The sequence below is a fragment of the Aspergillus candidus genome (genome assembly GCF_002847045.1).
Source record: "Aspergillus candidus strain CBS 102.13 unplaced genomic scaffold BDW47scaffold_4, whole genome shotgun sequence".
NCBI classification, from domain to species: domain Eukaryota; kingdom Fungi; phylum Ascomycota; class Eurotiomycetes; order Eurotiales; family Aspergillaceae; genus Aspergillus; species Aspergillus candidus.
The window spans coordinates 502928-526553 of record NW_020194009.1 but is presented as its reverse complement, the minus strand read 5'-3'; the positions used below and the strand labels follow the sequence as shown (position 1 = coordinate 526553).

At 50.2% G+C, this 23626-nt stretch overlaps 9 protein-coding genes across 9 annotated transcripts; 3 read left to right on the top strand and 6 right to left on the bottom strand.

The window, feature by feature from the left end:
* The first annotated feature begins 122 nt into the window (after nt 1-122).
* On the top strand, nt 123-3073 carry BDW47DRAFT_99368 (Zn(II)2Cys6 transcription factor). The gene is made up of 5 exons (XM_024820869.1): nt 123-799; nt 895-1255; nt 1363-1736; nt 1784-1918; nt 1982-3073. Exons 1-5 carry the CDS (start codon nt 671-673, stop codon nt 2720-2722), a joined length of 1740 nt encoding a protein of 579 aa, XP_024675611.1. The 5' UTR covers nt 123-670; the 3' UTR covers nt 2723-3073.
* A 596-nt stretch (nt 3074-3669) lies between these two features.
* BDW47DRAFT_122639 (uncharacterized protein) lies at nt 3670-4538 on the bottom strand (the record flags this gene model as incomplete). The annotated part of the gene is made up of 2 exons (XM_024815881.1): nt 3670-4192; nt 4252-4538. The coding sequence occupies 2 exons, from the start codon at nt 4536-4538 to the stop codon at nt 3670-3672; spliced, it is 810 nt and encodes a 269-aa protein (XP_024675610.1).
* Nucleotides 4539-6113: 1575 nt separating this feature from the next.
* BDW47DRAFT_99361 (uncharacterized protein) lies at nt 6114-7547 on the bottom strand. Its single transcript, XM_024820868.1, has 4 exons — nt 7339-7547; nt 7193-7287; nt 6656-7129; nt 6114-6597 (listed from the first exon to the last, which is right to left on the bottom strand). Exons 1-4 carry the CDS (start codon nt 7430-7432, stop codon nt 6124-6126), a joined length of 1137 nt encoding a protein of 378 aa, XP_024675609.1. The 5' UTR covers nt 7433-7547; the 3' UTR covers nt 6114-6123.
* An 842-nt stretch (nt 7548-8389) lies between these two features.
* On the bottom strand, nt 8390-11261 carry BDW47DRAFT_133112 (putative C6 transcription factor; the record flags this gene model as incomplete). Its single annotated transcript, XM_024817747.1, has 2 exons — nt 9709-11261; nt 8390-9659 (listed from the first exon to the last, which is right to left on the bottom strand). Exons 1-2 carry the CDS (start codon nt 10956-10958, stop codon nt 8390-8392), a joined length of 2520 nt encoding a protein of 839 aa, XP_024675608.1. The 5' UTR covers nt 10959-11261.
* Nucleotides 11262-12867: 1606 nt separating this feature from the next.
* BDW47DRAFT_99357 (uncharacterized protein) lies at nt 12868-13137 on the top strand. Its single transcript, XM_024820867.1, has one exon. It carries the CDS (start codon nt 12953-12955, stop codon nt 13106-13108), a length of 156 nt encoding a protein of 51 aa, XP_024675607.1. The 5' UTR covers nt 12868-12952; the 3' UTR covers nt 13109-13137.
* A 2297-nt stretch (nt 13138-15434) lies between these two features.
* Nucleotides 15435-17142, bottom strand: BDW47DRAFT_56474 (uncharacterized protein). The gene has a single exon (XM_024819321.1). It carries the CDS (start codon nt 16965-16967, stop codon nt 15642-15644), a length of 1326 nt encoding a protein of 441 aa, XP_024675606.1. The 5' UTR covers nt 16968-17142; the 3' UTR covers nt 15435-15641.
* Nucleotides 17143-19840: 2698 nt separating this feature from the next.
* BDW47DRAFT_122635 (uncharacterized protein) lies at nt 19841-20224 on the bottom strand (the record flags this gene model as incomplete). Its single annotated transcript, XM_024815880.1, has 1 exon — nt 19841-20224. One exon carries the CDS (start codon nt 20222-20224, stop codon nt 19841-19843), a length of 384 nt encoding a protein of 127 aa, XP_024675605.1.
* A 1259-nt stretch (nt 20225-21483) lies between these two features.
* BDW47DRAFT_122634 (uncharacterized protein) lies at nt 21484-21783 on the top strand (the record flags this gene model as incomplete). The annotated part of the gene is made up of 2 exons (XM_024815879.1): nt 21484-21562; nt 21620-21783. 2 exons carry the CDS (start codon nt 21484-21486, stop codon nt 21781-21783), a joined length of 243 nt encoding a protein of 80 aa, XP_024675604.1.
* A 1098-nt stretch (nt 21784-22881) lies between these two features.
* BDW47DRAFT_122633 (uncharacterized protein) lies at nt 22882-23331 on the bottom strand (the record flags this gene model as incomplete). The annotated part of the gene is made up of 4 exons (XM_024815878.1): nt 22882-22974; nt 23036-23054; nt 23113-23153; nt 23209-23331. 4 exons carry the CDS (start codon nt 23329-23331, stop codon nt 22882-22884), a joined length of 276 nt encoding a protein of 91 aa, XP_024675603.1.
* Nucleotides 23332-23626: the final 295 nt, after the last annotated feature.

The window sequence follows — 23626 nt, the reverse complement described above, 5'->3', positions numbered from 1 at the left end:
GTACAAGACCATCCAGTGGTTGGTCCGCGTCCGAGACAAATGACGCTTTGACAGGCGCCGGCCTCGACCTTGGCGAGACAGAGAGTGGGCACGTTTGACCTATCACAAGTGGGTCCCACATTCCCCACGACCTAGCGATCTGCCGGAGGACTCTGTGCGGCTAGCCCCTGTCATGCGCTTTGAAAAATCAAAGAATGGGCAGTGGTCAGACCAGCGGGACAATGGGTAGGGCTCATCCAGAATTTGGCCATTCTTTGGAAATGGAACTCCTCGAGCAGACAAGGGAGGGAAATGGCCATTTTCATGGCCGCTGGATAGTCCAATCCTTTGGAGCCTTGGTGCAATCCCAACGACCATCATCTGTGGGTACTAGGCAGTCACCAGCCGCCATGCATAACGGACTCGCAACTAGTGTGACCGGGGCCAAAATTTCTTTGTTTTTTCTTTGGTGCAACAGGCACCCGCTTCTGTCAGCTACATAGGCTCTGACTGGACACCCACAATAAACTTTGTGTGGCCACCGGCCGTGCTGCAGCTGGCTGTCAGCTTTAGGATTATTATTATCCTTCTTTCCTAACATTTGGCACTAGTCTCAAGCCCCCCTCACCCAAGAAACCTCGCCTTCACGTCCTTAATCCCCCTCCAAAGTTATCAGCGAACAACACCGAGAATGAGCGATCACCAAGATGCGGACCCTCAACACAAAGATCCGCCAGGTATCACTGCAGCTAAGCCTGGTACACGAAAGAAAATTCGACCCACATATTCATGTTTAAATTGTCATAAACGCAAAGTCAAGGTACTTTACCCACTACCCGCGCGGGTGCCATCACGACCGTCCGCTTGGGCGCGTTCCTGGATCGAACTACGCACTGACGCTGCGATTCTTCATAGTGCGACCGAGTCAAGCCATGCGGAGCATGTTGTTTACGGGGAACACCCTCCGAGTGCGAATATGGCACCAGCAAGCGGGACCGCCATTATATCCAGCAATCCACCCTGATCGAAAACCTAGTGGAAACTTGCGAGTCCCTGAAAGACCAGCTCGCGGAGGCTCGAAAGCTTGCCAACCTCCCGCCAATCAAATATGAGGACGTCGCGACGGGGGAACGCTCGATCTATCAGATTAAGCGGATCGATGAGGACAATGCTCTGGAAGGTGACGACCTTGCAGACAACCATACGAGCTGCCAGGAACAAAGTTATTCGGATACAACACCCGATGTTGAGACTTCCGTCGAGCTATCGAGACAAAGTAGGTGGTGTCCTCATCATCAACATGCCTCCTTTGGTCCCGACCTGCCATTTGATCTTGTCATGCGTCCTCTCCTGGCGGACTGGTTTTCCGCTGACACGTTGTAGCCAAGGAGTCTTCCCCACCGATGTTGAAAGAAAAAAAACATTTGGTTGACCCGACACTGGCCGGCTCAGTGATGGAATTATTTGTCGAGCGTCTGATAACCACCTTTAGTCCGGAAGACCACACCAAATATGGCGGAACCATCGCCCTGCGCGAAGCCTCAGGGATGCGAGTCTTTTCTCCCTTTCTATGCAATGCTTTCGAGGCAGCCTCCCTCACAGTCGCCGGGCGACGGAGTCAAAATCGAAGCATCGAGGTTGCGGGACATTCACGCTACGTCCGAACTCTTCGGCAGCTGCAAAAAGCCTTGTATGATCCTAAGGATAGCAAATCCACCGAGGTTCTCGTTGTAGTGTTGCTGGCAACCATTGTTGAGGTATGTGTATCGATTGCTTTTCTCGCGTCCCTGCTAATACGGCCTAGGCATTCAAGCAAACGGCGAAAGACTCAATCTTTCGACATCAGGTGGGCGGTTTGGCACTACTCCGCAGTCGCACGCCATTCCGACATCGCTATGGACTCGAGCGATCGTTATTTGTGGACCTTCGATTATACTGGGTATGGATCTTTTGGCTGGTTTTCTTCTTCAAGAACCACACAACGGACTGACCAAAAACGCAGGTCACTGCTGCACTCGTCCAACGGCAGCCGACGTTTATGGCCTCGAAAGAATGGTTGACAGTCCCTTGGGCCGGGAATGCGCCCGCAAAGGATATCTTACATCGACTCTTAGACGTCGCAGTTGACATTCCGGAGTATCTATCCCGAGTCGATGAATTCTCAACACGGTTACTGTCGGGTGACATCCCATCCGCGGACCTTGCAGTCAGCCAAAGCCAACTTTGGGAGCAAGCTTCGGAACTGCAAAACCGACTCCACGCCTGGAAGACTGTATACGCCGATACCTACCCGCCGGGAACGCCGCTCGAGGATTTTGACAGTCCCTCTCCTGACGAATTCCCGGTTTTCCGCTGGCGCAACCCGCTTACGCTGCAAACCCTACCAGCAAAGATTCTCATCTTCCCCGACATCCTTATGGCCACCTCTCTCTGCTTCTATTGGGCCTTGAGCCTGGTTGTCTCCGGCACCGATGGCGGCCTTATCAGCGTTCTTAGCCTGCAAGAGCGCTACCAGTTCGGGTGTAACATCTGCCGCAGCATGAAGTACTACATTCAAAGCATCCCGGGGTGTCTCGTTTCGCGCATCATGTTCGTTCTGCGCGCCGCATTTGACAGCTTCGCCGACGGTATGGTAGAGAAGGAGTTCATGAGAGACTTGTTCCAGCATATTGGGAAAAGGTTCAACTTTCCAGTGTTCACGAACGAATGTACCTCTTCGTCGGTGCAAGCGGTGCCCGAATGACATCAACCTTTCTTCTCGTTTTTACTTTTTCCTAATTGGCTTTTTGCTTTTTTTCATCTCATTCAATTTCGTTCTATTCCCGTTCGAAGCGATCCACTTGCGGGCCCGGTCTGTGCTGTCCTTGGTGAATGCGGAGTTTTTTATCATTGGTGTATAAACCTTGATCTACCGTCCGAGGCGATCATCCCATTAATGTCCATTTTATTACCTACGTCACTAATCAATGCTGTCACAAGATCGGTCTCTTGGTAGACTGTTGTGTATTATCTACTTGTACATACTCATATTTTCGGTTTCTGATGCCATTAACAAGCGAATCCCACGCGTCATTAATGTATCGGTAGTGTTTCTACTCGCCAGGAGAATCGGCTATGTACAGGGAAAACCATGATCTAAGTTTCCGTTCCTCTAATCCTTCATCTCATGTCGATCGGTACCCGACCGTTTAGAGCATCCATGCCAGCTGTCATCTGGACCTGACTAGGCAATCCAACCCGTATTCCCGGTAAGTGTCCAAATCTAGACTGCCTCCCAAACCGCCTATCACCGGTGTCCCGGCGCGCGCGAAATGGAGTGTATCCGACTGTCTCTGTCGCAGCGACCATGGCATAGAAGAGCCACGTGGTAGATATGTCCAACGATGCGATCGACGTCTACCGACCCCAGGACAGTCAGATGGAGCGAGTTGCAGGTCATTAATCACCAAATCCAAGGAAGCAGGCTGGAGCTTTCAGCGGGGAGTTGGACTTGGCAGTCTACCACTCTTGGACGATAAATCTCAGTTTACCTCTGTTGTGTTGGACATTTGCACAGCGTAGTAGACGACAAGCGTCACCGAGATTGTGGGATCTTCTTCGGGGAGCAGTAGTAGTGATTTTCTCAACCGAGATAATTGTATCGGCGTAAATGGTAATACCCCGAGGGTAGTGAGTGATTGATGAACCAAATCAAGCACCAGCTTTGCGGGCATATCGCGGGACGTCGATCGTGAACCCGACCTCGGGGTCAACGGGGAGCCAGTTCGCTGTTAGACGGGTGCTTCCGTCTGGCATTTCGAGAAGGTTATCGTTGTTGTTGTTGTTGTTGTTGGCATTACTTTGAGCCGGCAGTAGCGGATGACCCAGAGACTGGGAATTAGAAAGCGAAGCAACGGCCACATCCGACATGGGAAACGGCTCGCCGGGAACACCGTAATAAATGTCGTCGTAACCAGGGTACGAGAAATGGCTTGTGTCGGGGGAGCTGCAGGGGTCGAGATCGTCAAACGCGAGAAGAGGAGGCGGGGAGTGGTGTAGCGTCGTGTGCGACTGTACTTGTGCTGTGGGGCTACCCGTATTGTTGTTGCTGCCGTCGATGTTAGGATTGGTGGCGGTGCTCATGAACAACGCACGCTCGGCAGCTAGCGGGGAGGCTGATTGTAGTAGGTCGTTCAAGCCCTGCTCATTTGGAAAGGTGGGGAGGTCTGTGAAACTGTGGAATAGTTAGTGGGGGTCTGGGTGTTGTTGGTGACCAAGTTGGCGGTTACGTACAGTGGTGGTGGTGGTTGCTGATGATGGTATTTACCCGAGTCGGCACTTGCGACTCCCATCATCTCCAGTGTGGGAAATATGTTGCCCTCGTTTGATGGTAACTTCCCCATTCCATGGCTCTGCGAGTTCAACAATTGCAACACGTCTAGGTCCAGCCCGCTCATCAAGCCATCGTTGAGAAAGTCTTCATCGTTCGGGAAGCCGGCCTCCAGATGGAGCGTGTGGTCGTTCATCGGGTCGGGGAAGTGTCCGTTGGGGACACCGTATGGTAGATTTGTGTAGTTCATGGTGTTGTTAGAGGTGTTAGGTCGCGAGAGTATTGCTTCCTGTATCAGGACAATATCATGATAGCGCTGTTGGGAAGCGTCGATTTGCGCGATGCGACTCATGTAGCAGATTTCGCGAGTATGTGTGTTGAATCTACACAGAAAGAAAAAAATTGAATGCGGTTCAACCAAGCTATGAAGGGAGAGGGGTCTTAAATATAACATCTACCTAGTCGACAACAATCCCCATCAGTATTTTCTGCACTCCGTCCAACCGAAGGGTAATATGATGACGATCCGAGCTGCAGCTCCAAATTAAGCCAACCGACCGCCCAAAGCATCACATACTCCGAGTGGAGAATTGAGATGCGTCGGCAGATGTGATGGTGAGATATTTACCGATCAGATGACACTGGTGTTTTACCTTGTCGGGCGGTTATTTCCGCGACGAACTTTAAGCCTGGCCTATACGAGCATCCTGCGCGCCATGTGGAGAAGCTCGCCAATTTAACCGAACCCCGGATTTTGCCCACGATGCTCGCCTGTATGCGCCTGGGCATGTGAGAAATTAACCGACGTCGATGACTCGGCCCGATCTAGGCGTCGGCAACAAGCACCTTGTCCACATTAATCTCCAGCTTGATTAACAGGTGGCAAACCTGCATCTGGTCATTGTGATAGACATCCTGTAATTAATAAGGGATTACTCTACGGGGGGATAAATACTGAACGTGGTGATCAACAATATAATTCAAACGAAGCTAGTCGACCATAATGCGTTTGCCATCGTATGCCCGGCAACCTTGAGGCAAGTACTGGTCCAGAAGAGACACCAGTTCTTCATGGACACATTGACGAACCCATTATAGCCTAGTAATCTCGGCAAGTTGGTCAGCTGTGCCGGCATGGGATCCGGGGTCATCGGGATCGAACTCCGCGGGGAAGCTGCTCGACTAGGACTAAGCGCGGTGGAGTGGTAGATACCGTTCAACTTTATTCTGATCGACGAATACACAAGACATCTAGATGGGGTTGAACCGAGTGGGCTTGTCAAGGTTATGTCTGGCCCCGCTTATTCGGAGTATTGCCTTGATCCTCTAGTGCCCGAGCACTTTGAGAACCAAATCTCATGAGCGTGTGGTTAGAAGCAGGGAGATGAAGAAATTGATAATATGCTTGATATAGATGCACCTGCCAAGGCAATATCCACAGATCAGCTCCAGCACTAGTACTGCGTAAGTAGCTTCCTAGTGATCTATGGTTCCTCCTATGAGCTTATTGCGATTTCCACCCCCCCAGCACTTTCTTGTCACTCGGCTGGATGGCACCCTTTTCTACAGTGGATTCCACTACTGATTTACCCTTCGGTGGGTCTATACAAGGCTTCTGAGTCCCTATGTTGAGACTTGGACGTTTACTACTGTCTATCCACTCGCTATGGCTTAAGCAGTTGCTTCGATATCTACTTCCCGAAAGGCCCTAGTAATTATGGGAGAGTGAAACATGATTCGCTTTTTGCATAATAATGCCCAACCACACCAGGTCAGCGTCTGATCGCAGAACTAGCTTAATGAACACAAATTGACCATGATCCAGCTTGTCGTCATTACATAATGCTGACGACAAGAGCTGCTCCTGCGACCCACCACCCGGCTACTGAAAAAGCTCCCTCGAAATCACCCTTGAAGACCGCCCAGAATATTGCAAACGACAAACTTGGAAGAAAGACCACGAGGCCGACGATAAACCACATTTTGGACTTATTCCAGCCTTCTGTCAAGTAGATCCCCCACGCTTCTCTCGGCGGGCCACCCTTTGGCTTGAGGGCTCCGTGGGCCCTTTTGGGTAGCCCCTCAAAGGCCCACGTATGGCCAGGTTTCAACTTCTCGGGATATCGAAACATACTCACTAAAAGATTGGATCCGATAGGCGGCGCGAGCTTGGGTGGTATCGGGTAGTATCGATATTCTGGATTTGGGTCTGCAGTGTCAATCGCTGGTATGCATCTACAGGGTATTCCGATTTCGCAGATCTCCCCGTGGTCTCGGATGTCAAGACACCCATCGTCACAATACAGAAACTTATTGTTAAGATAATCAGTGTTGTGAAACAGAAACGCTGTCAATGATTCAACTCACTTTGACAAACCGGATGCTGACGACTCGTCTCAGATACCAGAATGAGCCGAATCCCGTTTTATGCCCGTCATAAATGCGTTGCAAAGCTTGAAACAACTGTCTGTTATCCATGACAAGTGGTAGAGCCTCTTGGTGAAGTTGGACATGGTACCACCCCCTTTCCAGGCACATGAACAGGTGAAGAATGCTATTTGGCGATCCAGCAGGCTCCATGTCGAGAGTAACATCTTGAACCCCGAAATTTCCGCCAGTGTTGTCCAGCTCATCGACAGTGCCTCGAGGATATGAGGCTTGGGATGAGACTAGACCGAAATTGTGGCGGAAAATATTGGAAATGTGAGAAAGTACGTAGCGCCCGATGCCCCCAGGGGCATCATTCCTGTCATATGTCGATTGATCTAGGCGCTCTTTCAAAGCATCCAAGGCACCCGGTTCGAGTTCCACATAGTCGTCATAGAGCCATCTGCCGCTTGACTTTATACCACATATAAATTAGTCTTCGAATTCCTGATAAAAAGTTACAGTAGAAAGACTCACATCTTGCCATCGAATTCTTTTATGGTTCGCAGGAATGGGTCGCTCTAGTAAACCCAGCATTCTGAGAATCGTGCTCCTAATTTGATAAAGTCTTGCTGGAAAATGTTAATAGACTGGTATCATAAGCTGGGGATTGGCTTCATTACTTAAAATCTCCTCTTCTCTCTCCGAGCAGGGCTGGTCACTGGGGTTGCTGGTGATTTGAAAGCAGCTGTATAAGACACCAGGCAACATCTTCATCAACAAGATGTTTGGATATCAATATGGGTACTGATAGATGGTTTCCTCGCAAGTAATATCTAGTTACCTAGTAAACAGTAAACTGATTCGTGGTGAGAGGTGGGGCGGAAGTGAGAGGTGGGGCAGAAGTGAGAGATGGACTGAGACGGGAGGCAGGACCCAACCAGACACGGAAAGATCTACCAACACCAAGTGCCATCACGTGATTCTACAGTGACGGTAGGATGTCGACATACTGATGACACGGAATGTTGAGGTCGGATGTATGATACTAAAATATCAGTCATATCATTCCTGACCAAATTGCCAAACCTTATCCTTTTAATCGAGTGGTCATCTTCTTCGATAGTCACTGCATACATCGAAACATCCATTTATAACTCTTCCTAAAACAACCAACACCAAACCAATACAAACCCAAGCGTAGACACGTCTAAAAGGGTAAATTACCCATCTACAAGATACCTATTCTACTAGGATACAGCAGTTCGCCCCCGATCGGCGAACGCGGAGAAGCTATACAAGGGTTCAATCTTGGCAGGCGAGAGGCGAGGTGTTTCAGTTAAGTATATTCACGAGCCACAAGGCTGTCAAACAGGCTTACTTTTCGTAAGCGAAGTTTGAGAATCAAACCAAACCCTGATCTGAGGTTAGTGGGGGAAAAAGGTAGATCGGCTATCCTCATCTGCCGACGTGTGGTTTAATTTCGGTTTATGCGGGGTGATAGGAGGAGCATGTATGCCGCTAGTTCGTAGATAAATCGATCGGTGTGTCAGGTTCGTTGATCTGGACTCCTTGGTTAATATACTACTGCTTGTTTTGGTCATGCTGTGCTCGCTTGGGGTGTTAGTGTCTATGTTATACTTCGTAGTGCAGGGTAACTTCGGATCATGTTGATTATAATACACTAATATACAAGTTATACCGAGGCGATATATCCAGTCCGGCGGGGACAAGTCAAAGCGCCAGTCCCGTCCCTTTTCGCGTCCATCGGTACAGAGCAAGAACAGCCTTGCGACGATGGCGAATCTCGCTGTGATTGACAGGCCGACCGCGCGCCTGGGCGACGGCACTGCGCATGACTTGGCGGAAATTGCGCTGGTACTCTGTGTTAAGCGTGACGACGCACGATTCAGTCGCGCGGATCATGACCTCGCATGCGTTGAGGATGCCCTCGCCTGCTTCCTTTTGGAGACGCTCGACGATTAGGAGGAGGAGAAAGCTGCCTTGGAGGAGTTGGATGCCAAAGAAATACGGCATGAAGCTGATGTCTGGATCGTAGCGGAGGATCTGGTCGACGGAGTCGGCTGCGTCGAGCGCGTGTGAGATTGTGGATGCGAAGGCTGGAGAGGAGGTCCAGAAGTCTTTGTCTTCGATTAGGGAGACGGGGTCCCATTTGCCGACGAGGAGGATGTGGAGGACGTGGACTAGGTATGAGGCGTAGGAGATGACGGTTTGCGTGTGCCAGGAGTAGGCCTGCGCCAGGGCTGGGTCGACTGGCAGGGCGTCTGGCTTGGATGTGGGGTATGTGGCTGGGAGTAAGGTTGAGGTATCGACTGTGGTGGCTGCGAAGGTGGTCAGACTTGCTTTGTAGATCTCGAGCTGGCCCAGGACTTCGTTGAGGTGCACGTCCCAGGCGTCTTTGCCGTGTAGGCGGACGCCGAGCATTGGGTGGTTGCGCGCTTGGTTGAGGTCGATCAGTTCTCCGGTGATTGTCATCAGAGGCAGGAAAAATCCGAAGATCGAGTGGTCGTGGCAGATGAAGTTGGGGAACACGCGACGCCTGTTTTTGACGCCTGAAAGCGCACACTGCGGTCCGTCCGGTTTGGGACTGTTGCTGTGGATGTTTCCCGCCTGCCATGACCCTTCGTCGAGCGGCAGGAGGAGGTCCTCGCTCTCGGCGTCTAGCAGAGCCAGTGGTCGATTATAACACAAAGCTAGATGGCGGTCCATTATGTATAAAAGCCACCATGCCCGACGACGCTCCTCGCGGTATTCCTCGTTGATGGTCGCACCGGACGCAGTGGTGCGGTCGCACACGCAGTTAAGGCACGATCGGGCTGGGTTGGCATGGTCGAAAAAGGGACCGGTATCGACCCCGTCCCATCCAGAGAGCGAATAATCGACCGACGGGCTGGAGTCCTCGGGGTGGTTGTCAACACTGGGCATGACATCAATCTCCTGGTTGAGTTTGAGCTCCCGAGCCAACGTGAAGGCCGCATGCCACCTATTCCCGTTAGTCTAACCGTCAAGACGAAACGCTGGGTCGTACTCACCAGCGCATGCTGGCTGCCTTTTGTTCGCTCGATGAGATGATCGATGCCACATGAACATAGGTAATCACATCGTCTAGAGAGCCGGCGGGACCAACTAAGCCCCAGTCATCACCACGGCCTTCGAACGAGTGGTGCACGGTGGGAGGCGGGCCTTCCGGCGCCACTCCCGCAGCAGCACCCGGAGTACTCGTGCTATTTCCGGCCTGATCCTTGAAGGAGACGTGAATCAACGGCCGGAGCAAATGGATCGTCAGCGCGCAGAGGAACTGGCATATTTTCTTGCGTTGCGGAGGGGAAATCGGGAGCGCGAAGGCCCGATCGTCGAGCGCGGCCACCCAGAGCATACTCGCCAGGAGCGCTGGACTGCTGGCGCGATAATTTTCGCGAGTCAGAAAAGACGCCTTTCGTAGCACATAACAGTGTATATGGTGGCACACGGGGTGCATGTAGGTTGAAAACGCGCTGGTAAAATAAAGTTCGAGGAGGTCGAACACTAACCGCCGGGGCAGGTTCGCCTCCACGTAGGGCATGAGGGGCTGCAGCACAGGGTACTTGAGGGAGGTGGCCTGCCCTCCCGCCGACTGACTCGTCTTTGATTTGTTCGAAGTGGGAGCGCCGCCGGCTGCCAGATCGACCCCATTCCACATCTCCAGCACTCGGTGCGGCGCGTCGTCCAGAAGCCCCGAAGCTCTCAAATCTTCGTAGGCTCCAGGAGATACATGAGCCCCGGACAGCCATTCCTCCGTCACATTACCACGCACTCTAGGCCGAGTGGAAGGTAAGGACGTGCTTGCCTGGGAGCGTCGCTCGTCGACGCTCTGGACAGACATGGTCACATCGTTCGTGACGGGCGAGCGATGATGGAAGCTCAGCGACGGGGAGTTTACATTCGCTGCCGGTGTAGCCACCGCGTCGGCACCGACAACTGCCGGTATCCTATCATTTCTCATCGGAGCCGCGGAAGGCTCTGGAGGTGGCGCCTTTTCCACTCTCACCTCTGTCTGTGCTATCTTCGGCCGTGCAATACGTCCGCGCTTGCGACGTTCGCGAGTAAACTGGCAGTGAACATCGCTTCGAAGGCACCGAGAACACGGGAAAGCGCGATCGCATCTTACCCGTCGCGAGTGGCAGGAATCACAGGCAATTCGATTGCGCCTCCACCGTCGCTTGCCGACCGCGCTCGGAGAGTCGTCCGTGGGGCTTTCGGCAGTAACGCCGGCGGGTTCGTCCCCGGGCTGGGTTAAATCCATTTCAGGTCGGCATTGGCAGGATTTCGCGGCGAAAAGAAGAGAGATAGGTGAATCGAATAAAATAGAGAACACCAACGAATGAGCGAGACTACGAAGCAGTATCGACGATATAGGACGACCGATTAATGCGCCAGACCGACCGCGGGTCTAGAACCGTAGCAATTCAAGCCGTAGTCCGTGTCGCACAGGGAAGGCTGTCTTCGGCAGAGGAGTTTATCCAATGATGGACCAGGGTAGATGTCAGAAAATAGACCATAAGACCGGACGTAAGGAAGATCATCAAAGCGACAGCCAGGAGGGAAGGACGAAAGCTATATACGGGTTGTTCGATGGAGAAAGAATCAGGAATGGTGGGGAACCGCCGGACGGGCTCAATGGGGATTAGCGGGGGATGCCTGAGCACACCCGCTGGAGATAAAATTCTCCGTAAGTCCGTCTCCTGGGGGGAAATAACTACTGCTACTTCGATCCTTTTCCTGGAACACAATAGCTAATATGGATGTCCGATGAATAGACTCCATGCTGTGGGGTTCAAATTGCTCATTCTAACAATAGGTCTTGTCTATACATAGGACACGACTTTCATAGGTGACCCCATGATGTATTGTTTTGGCTGTCCAAACGATCATCTTCTCACAGCTCATGGTCATACTGCCACTCATCAGACTCTCCAAACGATTTCAGTTTGGGCTGAGGCAAGTTGTTCTTGTACAGACAGGGTACTTCCTCCACCTTGAACGGAATGCACTGGCGAGGATTGTCGCTATCACCCACGGCTTGTTGGCCCGGGCAAACACCACGGATACCCTGGGAATCCGCTGCAAGGCAAATGCCACAACCTTCCGATGTGCACCATTTCTTCGCGGTGAAGAATTTGACATGTTTTGCGTCCTTGCACGGTTGGTAATGACCTCCGGTGCAAACGAACCATGGGCCGTTGTCCTTCCAATTGAGCCACCCGATCACGTCATGGAGCACAAACTTCCCATCGGACTTGACGGTTCCGCCTGGTGAGCAGTCGGTGGTGCTGTGGCACACGCGGAACTGCCACACAGGAGACTGGTCGGACTTGGCGATGCGGTAATCCTTGTTGTCGTACAGGGCCAGCGGGAAGCCCGTGAGGGCGCTGATCAAACGGTAACATTTGCCGTACTCGATGCCCATGTCGTGTTCATCCGGAGGGCAGACCTGGCGTGCGCACTCTTTGGGATCCGGCTTGGGTGGGTTGGGTCCTGGACTGGGACGTGGGCCGGGGCCGGGGCATGGGCCAGGACTCGGCTTGGGGTCTGGGTTGGGTCCTGGGCCGGGGCCGGGGCAGGGACAAGGGCTAGGGCTGGGGCTCGGCTTGGGGTCCGGCATGTGACACACCCCATCCCAGAAGCCAATGGCAGTGGCCTCGCAGCAGGAGGACTTGCCGGAGTTGGGGTCGACGAACAAGTCGTGCTTGGGTTCTCCTTTCGGGCAGCAGTCGACGGCGTTGAAGGTGGCATTCACGCTGAGGAACTTGTTGTCGCCGCAGCACATGCCCTTCTTTACTTTCTCGCTGTATTCAAAGTGGGTGTCGGCCGGGCAGCATTCCATGATGCCTGTGAGAGGGTCCCGGTACGGGGTTTCCTTTCGCGTCATGCATCTGAAGTTCGCACACCCCCTGCACTCCTGGGAGTCGGCGATGTATTGCTTGCAAAGCCATCCTTTTCCCCACTCCTCCTCGCACATCTTGTCGCACTGCTCTTCTGTTCCACAATTTGTGGACGATTGCGAAGCCGCTCGCGCGGCAAGGAGGGCCGCGCACCAGATGGCCACACGCATTATGAAAGACGGTATCAACAAATGGGAGAGTGTAGAGTGCAGGTCGACTTCTAGTCGTATTCGACTTGGAAGATTCTTGCCGATTGAGTTGAGGTGAACGGGCTGCTGGGCTGGTATTTATACCTTCGTGGCAAGTCTATCTCGCTCGATCCGGCGAATTCAATGCCTAGAACGATGGAGTATCAATGAGCATCGCCTTTGCACTTCATCTGATGTCACTGCACGGCGGAAGCTCGGGATGGATTACGGCCGTTGCTTCGCTAAACTCGGAACGCAACAACCACACTTGCCGACGATCAATTCATTGGCAGTGGGCTGAAGATCCACGATACCTCGAATAATACCCTGGAAAGTGGATGAAGAGGGGCTCGACCGTGAAGATTACGTATGGGTTGGAGATGTTCTCCGCTCTTTCGGGACATACTACGTTTAATTGACTCAATTGTGGAATTCGTTCTGCTCGAGGACCATTGCAGTTGGTACTCAAGAAGTATTATGAGTGGAAATTGAGGTACTCTACCACCTGTTACGAACATATTCAGGGACATGCTCCATCGCGGCTCGGCCAATCGGAAATCCCGCTGGGTCGATGGATCCTTGCAACTGTTGCAATGAGAGTTCGGCCGAAATGCTAGATCTATAACGAACACTTCATACACAACAAAAGAATCTCCGCGAAATTCAAAAAGAATCAGTCCCGTTTTCTATAGAGCTGCTGGTATGTCACCTATGACGACACTGGGCTCCGGAATAGAAACGTTTGTGTCGGGAAGTCCAAAACACACCCTGGAGGGCGACCCTCCCAGCTCATGTAAACATATGGGACGAAAGAAAAGAGGCCATGAAATGGCATCCAATAACGCACTGAAGATATAAAGATATTAACAGCCAAGAGCCCAGCTAGATGTGCAACCTTTGAAGTATTCTCACCACCTCATTCACCGACCGATCAACTGTTGGTCTACACCTGCATCGAAATGTCAAGCATCTCCCGCTGAACACGAACACCGACAATCATCTCAGGGCCCCTCGGAAGTATGTTCCAAACGGTAATCTCATTCAAATTACAACGGAAAGCCTTGAGCCTGGTCAAAGTAACACGACAACTGTAGGTTACATGTGGCCACTTCACACGTGACATCTGAAATGAGTGGACTTCAAACAAGGCAGAGTTGCGTAGATAGAGTTACTAAGAAATTCTGACACCAGAATCAGTCAGAAATGTCCTTCCCCGCACATTCGCAGATACGAATCTGAATCTGCATCAAAACTCCATCCACACCCACACACAGCTACGCACTATAGAATGATCGGCAGCCAGATCTCCTCGTTTCCCCCCGCTTCCGGCCAGGTCCGCTTCCAACCAGATGGGCGGAGTCCCTTAGCGCGGGCGGTAAGAGTGGATCCCATTCCCCAGTGGAGCTGACCCATTAAGGTTAACACAAGAATGAGCTCTGGTCTTGAGTGAGAGTCAGGAAATTTCTCAAAATTCTACCAGTCAATTGAGTTACTAAATGCTCATCCCACAAGGTTGAATAAACTAAATCCATACCTGGTTTCGAAATAAACAACAAGCTATCAGGAATCGTCCGGCCTCATTTCCTTCCATCTCGAATAAACAAACATGCCCGCAATTTACTCTTGTTTCTCGCTGAGCTCCTTGACAACAGACGATTCATATCCTGCAGAAGTTGACGTCGACGCCCAGGAAGTAGACCAGACGAATGACTGCTTGGTTTCTCCTTTATCTTCAACTGAGATCAGGAGATCTATAACAGCGATAAAGATATATGCCCCTGTTCCAGTACATATATGCACCTATCGCGATGAATTAGTGTTATGACAGAAAAACGTGGCGCGTAAGTGTTACGAAACATATCATCCGTGAAGCTCCAATACAAAAGCCCGGGGAAGACCTATTGCTTCTCTCGTCCTAGTTAAAAAGCTGCAGGCCAACTGATCAGCCAGCCAAAGGCAATATCCAAGATTTGAAATTTCTATTCACACCAGTTAGTTGTATGAAATGCTATCGTACAATCGGATTACCAACCCATTCCAAATCTAGCCATTCCCCACGTCTGTCGCCGGGCAGGTGAGTCCGGCAGCGTCCGGCTATTGAATAGCCGGATAGTATAAACTCCAATGAAAGTCACCGTGCCGACAAATGACACGGAGTGAAGGACCAGCTCATCCGTAATCATATGAAACGATATCAGAAGGAGCAAGATAGAACCAAGCACTATAGTATCAATGATGAAGTTTCAACGATTAGAATTGGTTGTCAGGGCACGATGTAAGACCGGGGTTGTGGCTAAGTGCATCGAGAGGTCGTCCACTGATAGGAAACAATCTGCCGTACAGTAGCTGTTTTTGGAAAGACGCAACACATACTCATCTGTGTGTGGTATTAAGGCTGACATGGAATGCAAAAGAGCATAATCCGACCGCTATCAATCCCCAAGACCGACAATCATGAGGTGGGGTGTGTATTCAATATTTTTAATCATGAAACCGGTTTGTCTGTGGCTTGGGCGAGGATAATAATCTGATGTTTTCTCGCTTGAGGATCGTAGACTCGGTGTGGGAGGATTTGTTTATGTTGTAAGTAGGACTAGTACATTATTTGTGGTGTAGGTAGAGAAGAGAAGAGAAGACATGAGGTACAACATGAGAGGTTCCATCCACGTTGATTTCATCCACAAGTCTTTTCTATTAATTGCGTTCATATGTTGGGACTATATCATGGCAAGTGTGGTAGAAACACCATTCTCAATAGACTATATGAGGAATGTCCCCAAACTTTCCACAAAAAACCCACCATATCCAATCTTGATGCTCGGGTCAAGTACCATCACACAAAGGAAGATTCACAGATTAGACATTGATACTCCACGTTGAATTGCCCGTCGAAACAGTCAACGCCCCATTACGCGAGTTATTCCGATCCCTTCCCCACCCGCCCCGTCCCCCAGTAGTAGTACTACCGCCCGGAACACCCATCAACCCCCGAGCAACACCCATAACCGCCTGCGTGCGCTCCACCCACTCGTTCCCCCCAGTCTGCGCACGCGCCCTCCTCTCCTCATCCCTCGCCTTCAGCGCTGAAATCTCATCCTTCACCAACGTACACCCACCCAACTTCTTCTCCCACGCCGCCTGGCGCACGACGGGCGCCCACATCTCCGCAACACCCATCTCATCTTTCCCAGCAGCATACTCCGTGTGACGGATCACCCTCACGCTGTGCTCACTGATCCGCTCGCCGGTGTGCTCGAAAGACGTGCGAGAAAAGAGCCACTGCGTCCGGACGACCTCGTACCGCTTCTCGAGCAGCCAAATCACAGGCCACGTCAAGATCCACAGCTGCAGGATGATGCACGCCCAGAAGGCGAAGGCGTTGTTGCGCAGCTTGTTGATCCAGTGCGGCGAGTACACCGTCACGCGGGACCCGAGCAATACAGGCTCGATCGTTATCGTGCCCTCGTAGTTCAGACTGCGCAGGTGCCCGGTTAGCTCGCGACGCAGAACTTCATAGTCGAAGTCGTTGACGCTGCGGGTGAAGGTGAAGGATTTGACGCTCGCGGGGTCGTTGCAGAACCGCGCGCTCCACATTTTGATCTCCGCCTCGCTTGTTGTCTCTGTGTCGTTGTTGCCGGACTCGAGGTCCGTGTCGGCGGGGAGCTCGGTATCGTCTGTTGGGAGGGCGATGCGGCCGCTGGGGGCGGACGGGCCGGACGAGCGCCAGCGCCCGCCACGGTAGGCTTTTTGGCCGTCGTTGTCGGAGATGCAGGAGGTGTAGGTCCAGCGGGAGGCGGAGTCGCCGTGGCGGATGACGGAGCGGGTGAGGTCGATCTGGAAGTCGAAGTCGACGACTTTGGATTTGTTGTTCTTGGAGCCGCCGCTGTCGGAGTGTTCGCCGTGGATGGAGATGTGGGGCCGTGGGGGCAGCTCGGTGTGTTCCGTGACGAAATCCGCTAGAACTGAAGCATCCTGCGAATATTCGGGCCATAAGGTCACGGTGGACGTGGCACGGGTGGCGCTGGAGAGACTGTGGTAGGGTCTGCCGCCGAGAATGGAGTCGTAGCTGGCTGTGGGGCGAAGGAGATCGTCCTCATTTTGAGATTGAGTCTGGGCGGGAACGGTGGGTGGGGAATAGGCCGGGGGGAGGTCATTCTCGGGGGAGAGGATCTGTTTGCCCATGGTGATGGTGATGGTGATGGTGGATGTTGGAGAAAGAAAAAACAAAGAGGCTGAGGCGCATGTTACTTATATATGGGAGGCGAGAGAGAATTTAGTCGATAAGGCTTGTCTAGATCCGGCTAGACATGAGGCTATCCAGGATATTTATAGGCTGGAGCCTGGTGGTGCCTTGTTTAGCGCCTGGATCAACCAGGAAGGGGAGGGGTCAAGGAACACATTCTTGAAACAGGCTGTGCTTATGGTCTTGGCAGATATGAGACATAACAATATCACCATTCCTCCTCTTATCACAATCCTTACAAAAATCTGCGATGGTTGTCTCGAATGAAATTGTTGAAATTTCAATATCACAGGAAGAATATCCGAAATAATAGTCATCTCCCCATCATTGTTGTATATGATTCTCCATCTCCCTGCAAGCACGCGACAAATTGACAAGAAAATCCAAAACAACTCCCACAGTCCAACCCCTATCAATGCCCTTGTTTCTCTCAAATGGGCTTCATTTATTGCCAGGGCATTGCATCTCAACATCGATAATTCCATAACTCCCGCATGGTGTCCCGTCTCCTGCGCCGCTCTGGACGGTGCACTAAACCCAGTCAGTACCCACAACTTCCTCTAGAAAACATATGCAAGGGACATTGTTCATCTTACACTTCCAGTGGCACATTTCCTTAATTTATACCGTGTTAGTCGTTCATAGCGTCCGAAAAGTCAAGTCCGTATGGGCTAAACTTACCGATTTGAACCCAGTACCTTGCAAGAGGTACCATTACACTTCTGTTCATCGTTGTTAAATATATTTTCCTCCAGTTGACGTGATGGTTGAGCATAGACCGTTCATTCAGGCTATTATCTCATGTATGAAGAGCATGACTTACACCGCACTGTGCCCATCCGTTGGGACATCTCGCCCGAGCTTCGAGGCTGTCATTGCCTCCAGGGGCCGGGGCCGCTATAACAACGGCTGCGCCGGTCATAAAGGCGAGAATAATGTTGGAGATCTGCATTTTCAACGAGCTGATGCTTATAAAGTCTTATCTGAAGACGTTGATGGGATGGCAGGCTTGATATGGAGCTTCAATGCTGAGATAAAAGGAAATGTTCGGACTGCAATCTGAATGAATGAGAGGAAAGGGCTTTTATAGACAATCGCGTGCAATCTGCAGGATCACTTTGCAAGGCTTTCTCTGTCTACACTGCTAATAACTTCTACAGGATCATGATCCAAGTCTCCTGGCTGTGCAAATGGGATCACAGCTGAGCCGGTAGGGTCAGAAACTGAGCTAGTATGAGTAGGATCTGGGCACATGTTGAGCCGGTATCAACTCCTTTTATACCCGCTCAGCTTATCTTTTCAACACATTCTCTGTATGTATACTATTGGGAGTTCTGTCAAGAGCTTTATCAAGACGCCTATCCAGTGTCCTACCCAGCGACCGTGCAGACTCATCAAAAGCAATCGCGTAGAGTCTATGGAGTGAGTATCCGTTGGTTATATGGATTTCAACTACATTTTCCTGTTCCATACCGACTGTTCTCTTGTCCTAGCAAATATTTGAATGGCTCCGCCGTGTCCTTGGTGAAGATAGGCCTAGAATACGGTGATCTTACAGTTAAGGTCATGATATAGCTATTCTCCTGTATATTATTATGTGGGTATATGGTGGGTGAAAAAGTGAAGGGCAGTGTCATGTCCTTGTCCAGGAAGTCAATCCTGGTTGAATATAAAACCATCACTAACCACAATGGATCTAACAACCCCGCATGTATTTTGGGGCCAGATCAGCAATGATATTGCTCCCCCACTCATCCAAGGACCAAATTGGATTGGATCTACACGGTTTTTGCTGCTAGACAGCGAGAAATATCAATTCTGCCTTGACATGTCCGATGTATAGCCTCGCACTTTCTTGGCGTATGACCACATTCCCAATTCGTCCTTAGATACGCGAGTTGCATGTTGATATATCTTGAGTTGTGGGCATTCTAGACCGAGTCATAGGAACGCAGTGGGCTCAAAAGCCTTGTCAAATTGTAAAACATACGTAATGGCTACAATCTCGACATATACAGAAACATCCGTGATCTACTCTGTGATCAGGTCCTAAGCAAGGATCTGTGAAGCATACTGACTACCCCCGATGTTTAGGGATGCTAACAGTATTTTCAAGCTCAGCTTACCTTACCAATATTGTACCAAGACCTGCCACTTGCCAATTGGAGTGTCCAGCTGATCAGTCCACACAAAAGACTTGCTGATATCAACTGCTGACATCCAAACTAGCAGCATTGCCACTCGTATGATGACACTCCGATTTGGACGCAACTTCCACATTGGGTTCAATAGAAATTTGCGCGGTTTGCTTCAAACCATTATATTTGTTCTATGCGACACTTCAATCAATATTTCTGTCTTGGAATAGAGTGTACGAAAATACATGAACAAAATACTAATGAATATGAAAACATATATTCTATTGTTCTTTCCGTCTTCCATCTATATGCCGTTCATGATCATCCAGGGGAGGGATTTCAGCTATCATGTATGATCCATGGGTCTTTGAACTGTTACATTACCCCTAGTAGTAAAGTCACACACTGTTCCTAGTTTCGAATTGGGAAGACATGTGATGTTGAATCGAATTACCTTGGCACTGGCCACAGTCAGATCGACAGATAACAAGCTAATGGGGCTATCTAATTTACCGTATACAATATCTTGGTAATGGAATTAATTAGATATAAATGATTCACAAATGTGGTCTTCCCGCCACATCTAATTTATCTTAATCAACCTTGAGATAACCCAACTCAATCAACTGCTTATCATTGGCTGGGCTATAAAAAGGCAGCTTCAAACAATGGCCTTAGCGAAGGTCGTTGTGAAAGTCGCCTTCGCTATCGCATCCCCCAGCCATTGGACTCGGACCCCAGCTCCACCATGGCTTTTTGACCGTCTCCCGCGGCGGACAGATATCCTCGAAATCAAAGCTTAGCTTAATATTGAATCTATCCTTGACCTCGCGCAATATCTTCAGTGCTTTACAGCAGTCCGATGCGGTGGATGATGTAGAGGAGAGGACATGTCTGGTGCCCACTGCTGATGGTCCCCGCTCCTCATCGCGGTAGAATGTACTCAGAGTACCTACCTCTGAGAGCGCGAGGTTGGCATCACCGAAGACGTAGTCCGTCTCGAATTTCAGAGTATCTTTGACCGCCCAGTAATTGACGACATGCGTCTTGCAGCCCATCTCGGTGCACTCGATTTTCTCCGAGTATTCATACCAGACGTAGTCGGGTGAATCGGGACGACTATGAGAGTAGTCGGTCTCTGGCGAGGCACCTAGCCACCTGATGGTTTTCAATGACCCAATCCTTTGAGTGTGACTTCATTGTAAAGAGATGTATGCCGCAGGGGTTCGGAGTCCATGCCAGCCGAAGCTCAAATAGCCCTTCTCGGTAGCATAGCAGAAGAAGTTCTCGCCTTCCATGGTGGCATCTCGGGGCTGCTGCGTGTTCCAGTTGGGATAATTGAACACCGCGACTCCATTGAAAACAAAGGGGAATAAATTAGGGTTGTCCAGGGCCGCGACACTCGCATGGGCGACCTTGGCGAGACAAGCAATGCCAAGAATGGACGAGATGAATAGCTTTCTTGGCGGTCGCTATCAACAGCAGAATCACCTCGCACCTGTGCAGTACCACGGGCTGACTCCTACATCTCCTGTTGTTTGGATCTCGTTTCAGGTGATTTTGATGAGTTTCAGGGGTGCCGCAAGCGGACCGATTAGTTACTCCACAGCGGTTGAGTTTCTGACCACATTCTTTTTTGGTGAGGAGCGCACCAGGCAAGTTTTGAATACCCCGGAGTTAGTGTTCCACCGGTCATTGATCCATGCGCCTAATGCTACCGACGCGTTCATCCAATTGACTACAGATTTGGGTTACCGATGTAGCAGCGAGGTCTATGCGGGGCTTCTGGAGAGGCATAACCGCGATGTGTGGGAAGTATCGTGGGATATCGGTCTGCCGCAACCTCTTGGGGGGTTGATCTGTGGCAATGGCACAAAGTGTGCTTGGTCTCCTTCTTGCTGCTGTTCAATGTCCGGTAATGGTCCTGGCACCCCTAATTGGATACTGGAAAGACCGCTGGGGATCGCGAATCCCAACAACAATTGCTTTCTTCTCCACGGCACCCTTTTCCCTACTCTCAGGAACAGCGGGTGACGAGCGCTTTCCGTGGTTTGCTGGAGGAAATAAAGGCAAGGTCACTTATGTTTGCTCCTTGGTCACGGCTGGGTGTCTTATATCTTTGCTGAAGTGGAGTAGGGGCAATGGAGGTGACTGGTGAGTTACCTGCGACCTCCTTGGGCTCCAAAACCATAGTGTTAATCGAAGCTTGTGCTACTCCTTAGAAGCGGTTGATAAGCTAGAAAAAAGTCACCCGGGCATTTTTGGAAAGTATGGAGGCTACTCTCGGGCTGTCGCCATCACTAGCATGAGTTGGACAATGGGTCTGATAGTTCGGCCCGTCTTAGGAGGATTCATGGTGGAGAGATTTGGTTACTTTGAATTACAGTGTGTTCAGGGTATGCCTTTTCCTCGAGCTCACCCTCATTCCTAGATATACCGCTAATGCCATATAGCGACTTTGTCTATCGCCTGTGGCATAGGGGCCGCCGCTTACCTCAGTCCCGCTCCTCCCTTGGAGGTTACCGAGGGAAATGAGGCGAATAGCGGCAGCGCCCCCTACAATCCGGCCCAACCCGCCCCGAAGACAACACTACTTCCTGCTACTAGAGAGATCTAATCTTACCTTTTATTTGTATTGATATAAATTTCTTATTGATTGATATTATTATTAAAAAAAATCGAGTATATAGTTCTTTTTGTATTCTAAGCAATCTTATAAATTTTTCTAAAGAAAGTACGTAAGTAATAAGATGTTGGGGATATCGGTCAGGTTAAGCCCTATACCAAACATTGGTCGCGTAGTGGTCATTATAAGATACTATTATTATGATGATGATCAGAAAGAATACTAAGCAATTTATGCATATTCTTTTTTTACCAAGAATCTAGAAATGTATACTGATTATAGACTAGTTCTCATAGGTCTTGAAAGAGTCTATATAATCAATGGCTACTCTGTATGTTTCAAGACAAGAAAGAGAAAGAATACTCTATCCTTAAGACACTATTCAACTTAGATACATATATACTTCCCATACAAGAAAGATGTGGGAGACTTGACAAATCCCAACTACTATTTTGTTGAAGTGCCCATCGTAGGGTGTTAAAGGCACTTGTTAGCTTTGGGTTGTAACCCAAGGGTTGAAGATGCGAGGGAAATTTGAGCTCGGTGAGTACTTTTTTATAGTCAATTTATTTTCCAACGAGATACTTACTTGGCTTTTGCCTTTCTCGGGCACCAATATGTATCATCGAGTTTTGGCAGAGATAATACTGATATTCACTGATTTATCACATCTAGGCTCTTGAGCTTATCTCCGTGACAGCGCCTCGATTTATATAGTTGAAGGTTGAGACATCGGTGACAGGGCTTTCAACCGTCACTGCATTTTCATATCTTGAGTAACAGCTTCCTGGTCACTCACTGTCTCGTGCGCACTTGTATAATTAGACTTCTATGCATGAATAGGGATCTCTAAAAACCGAATTTCCAAGTCAACGTATGTAACAACACTTATCTAATACCTAGTTGCTATGCGGAACTCACTAGACACCAACACTATATCAAAAACGCAAACACAGCATATATTCAAGAAAACCGATAAGTACAAAACAGAAAACACACATAACTATTCATGGTAAAGCCTCCTTACTGTTATATCATCAAACCGCACATTGATGTCCCTTTGATAATTCACTCTTCCCACTAGCCTACCTAACCAGACTTGCCAGGGCAGATCATCTTGACGGCAAAAGGATCAGGATTGCCGCAAATGGTTCCGTCTCCGGCACCGCTTTGCGAGGTGCACTAGAAGGGTTGTCAGGTCAGTACCATGTGGTCTACTTAGGTGTTACCAGTGTCAACTTACACTTCCCTCCTCACAAACCCTATAAAACAATGTCAGTTGATAAGTCTTTGGTGAGGGGAGTTTCACGGCGAACTTACCGGTCCGTGCCTGCCACCTTGCAGGAGGTGCCATTGCACTCCTGATCATGGTTGTTAGACTGGCAGTCTTTCAGGTGCGTTTAGAAGGGGACTTACACCGCACACAGACCAGCCATTGGGGCAGTCGACCCGACGCGCGAGGGTATTCTCGCCGGCGGCAGGAGCGGCCACGGCGACGGTGGTGGCCATGAGAGCAAGGATGATGTTGGTGAACTGCATTGTGATGGAAGATTTTAGAAATGAAGTCTTGCAGGAGGCAGAGGTTTCTGGTAAATTGGGTATTCGGAGAATGGTTGTATAGTGAAGAGATGAGAGTGTTGCTTGGATTTCAACAGGAAGAGGAGGAAAGAAGAAGCCTTTTATATGTTTCTTCGTCGTGATATCTGTCGCTGGCTATCCAAGTCTTGCGGCTGAAAGGTAGACCTGGACGATTCTGTTGCCATCAGTATCATGGTCTTGATTCTCCACCGCGCTCGATCCCATAGTTCTCTCTATGTTACTATTTTCTCTCATG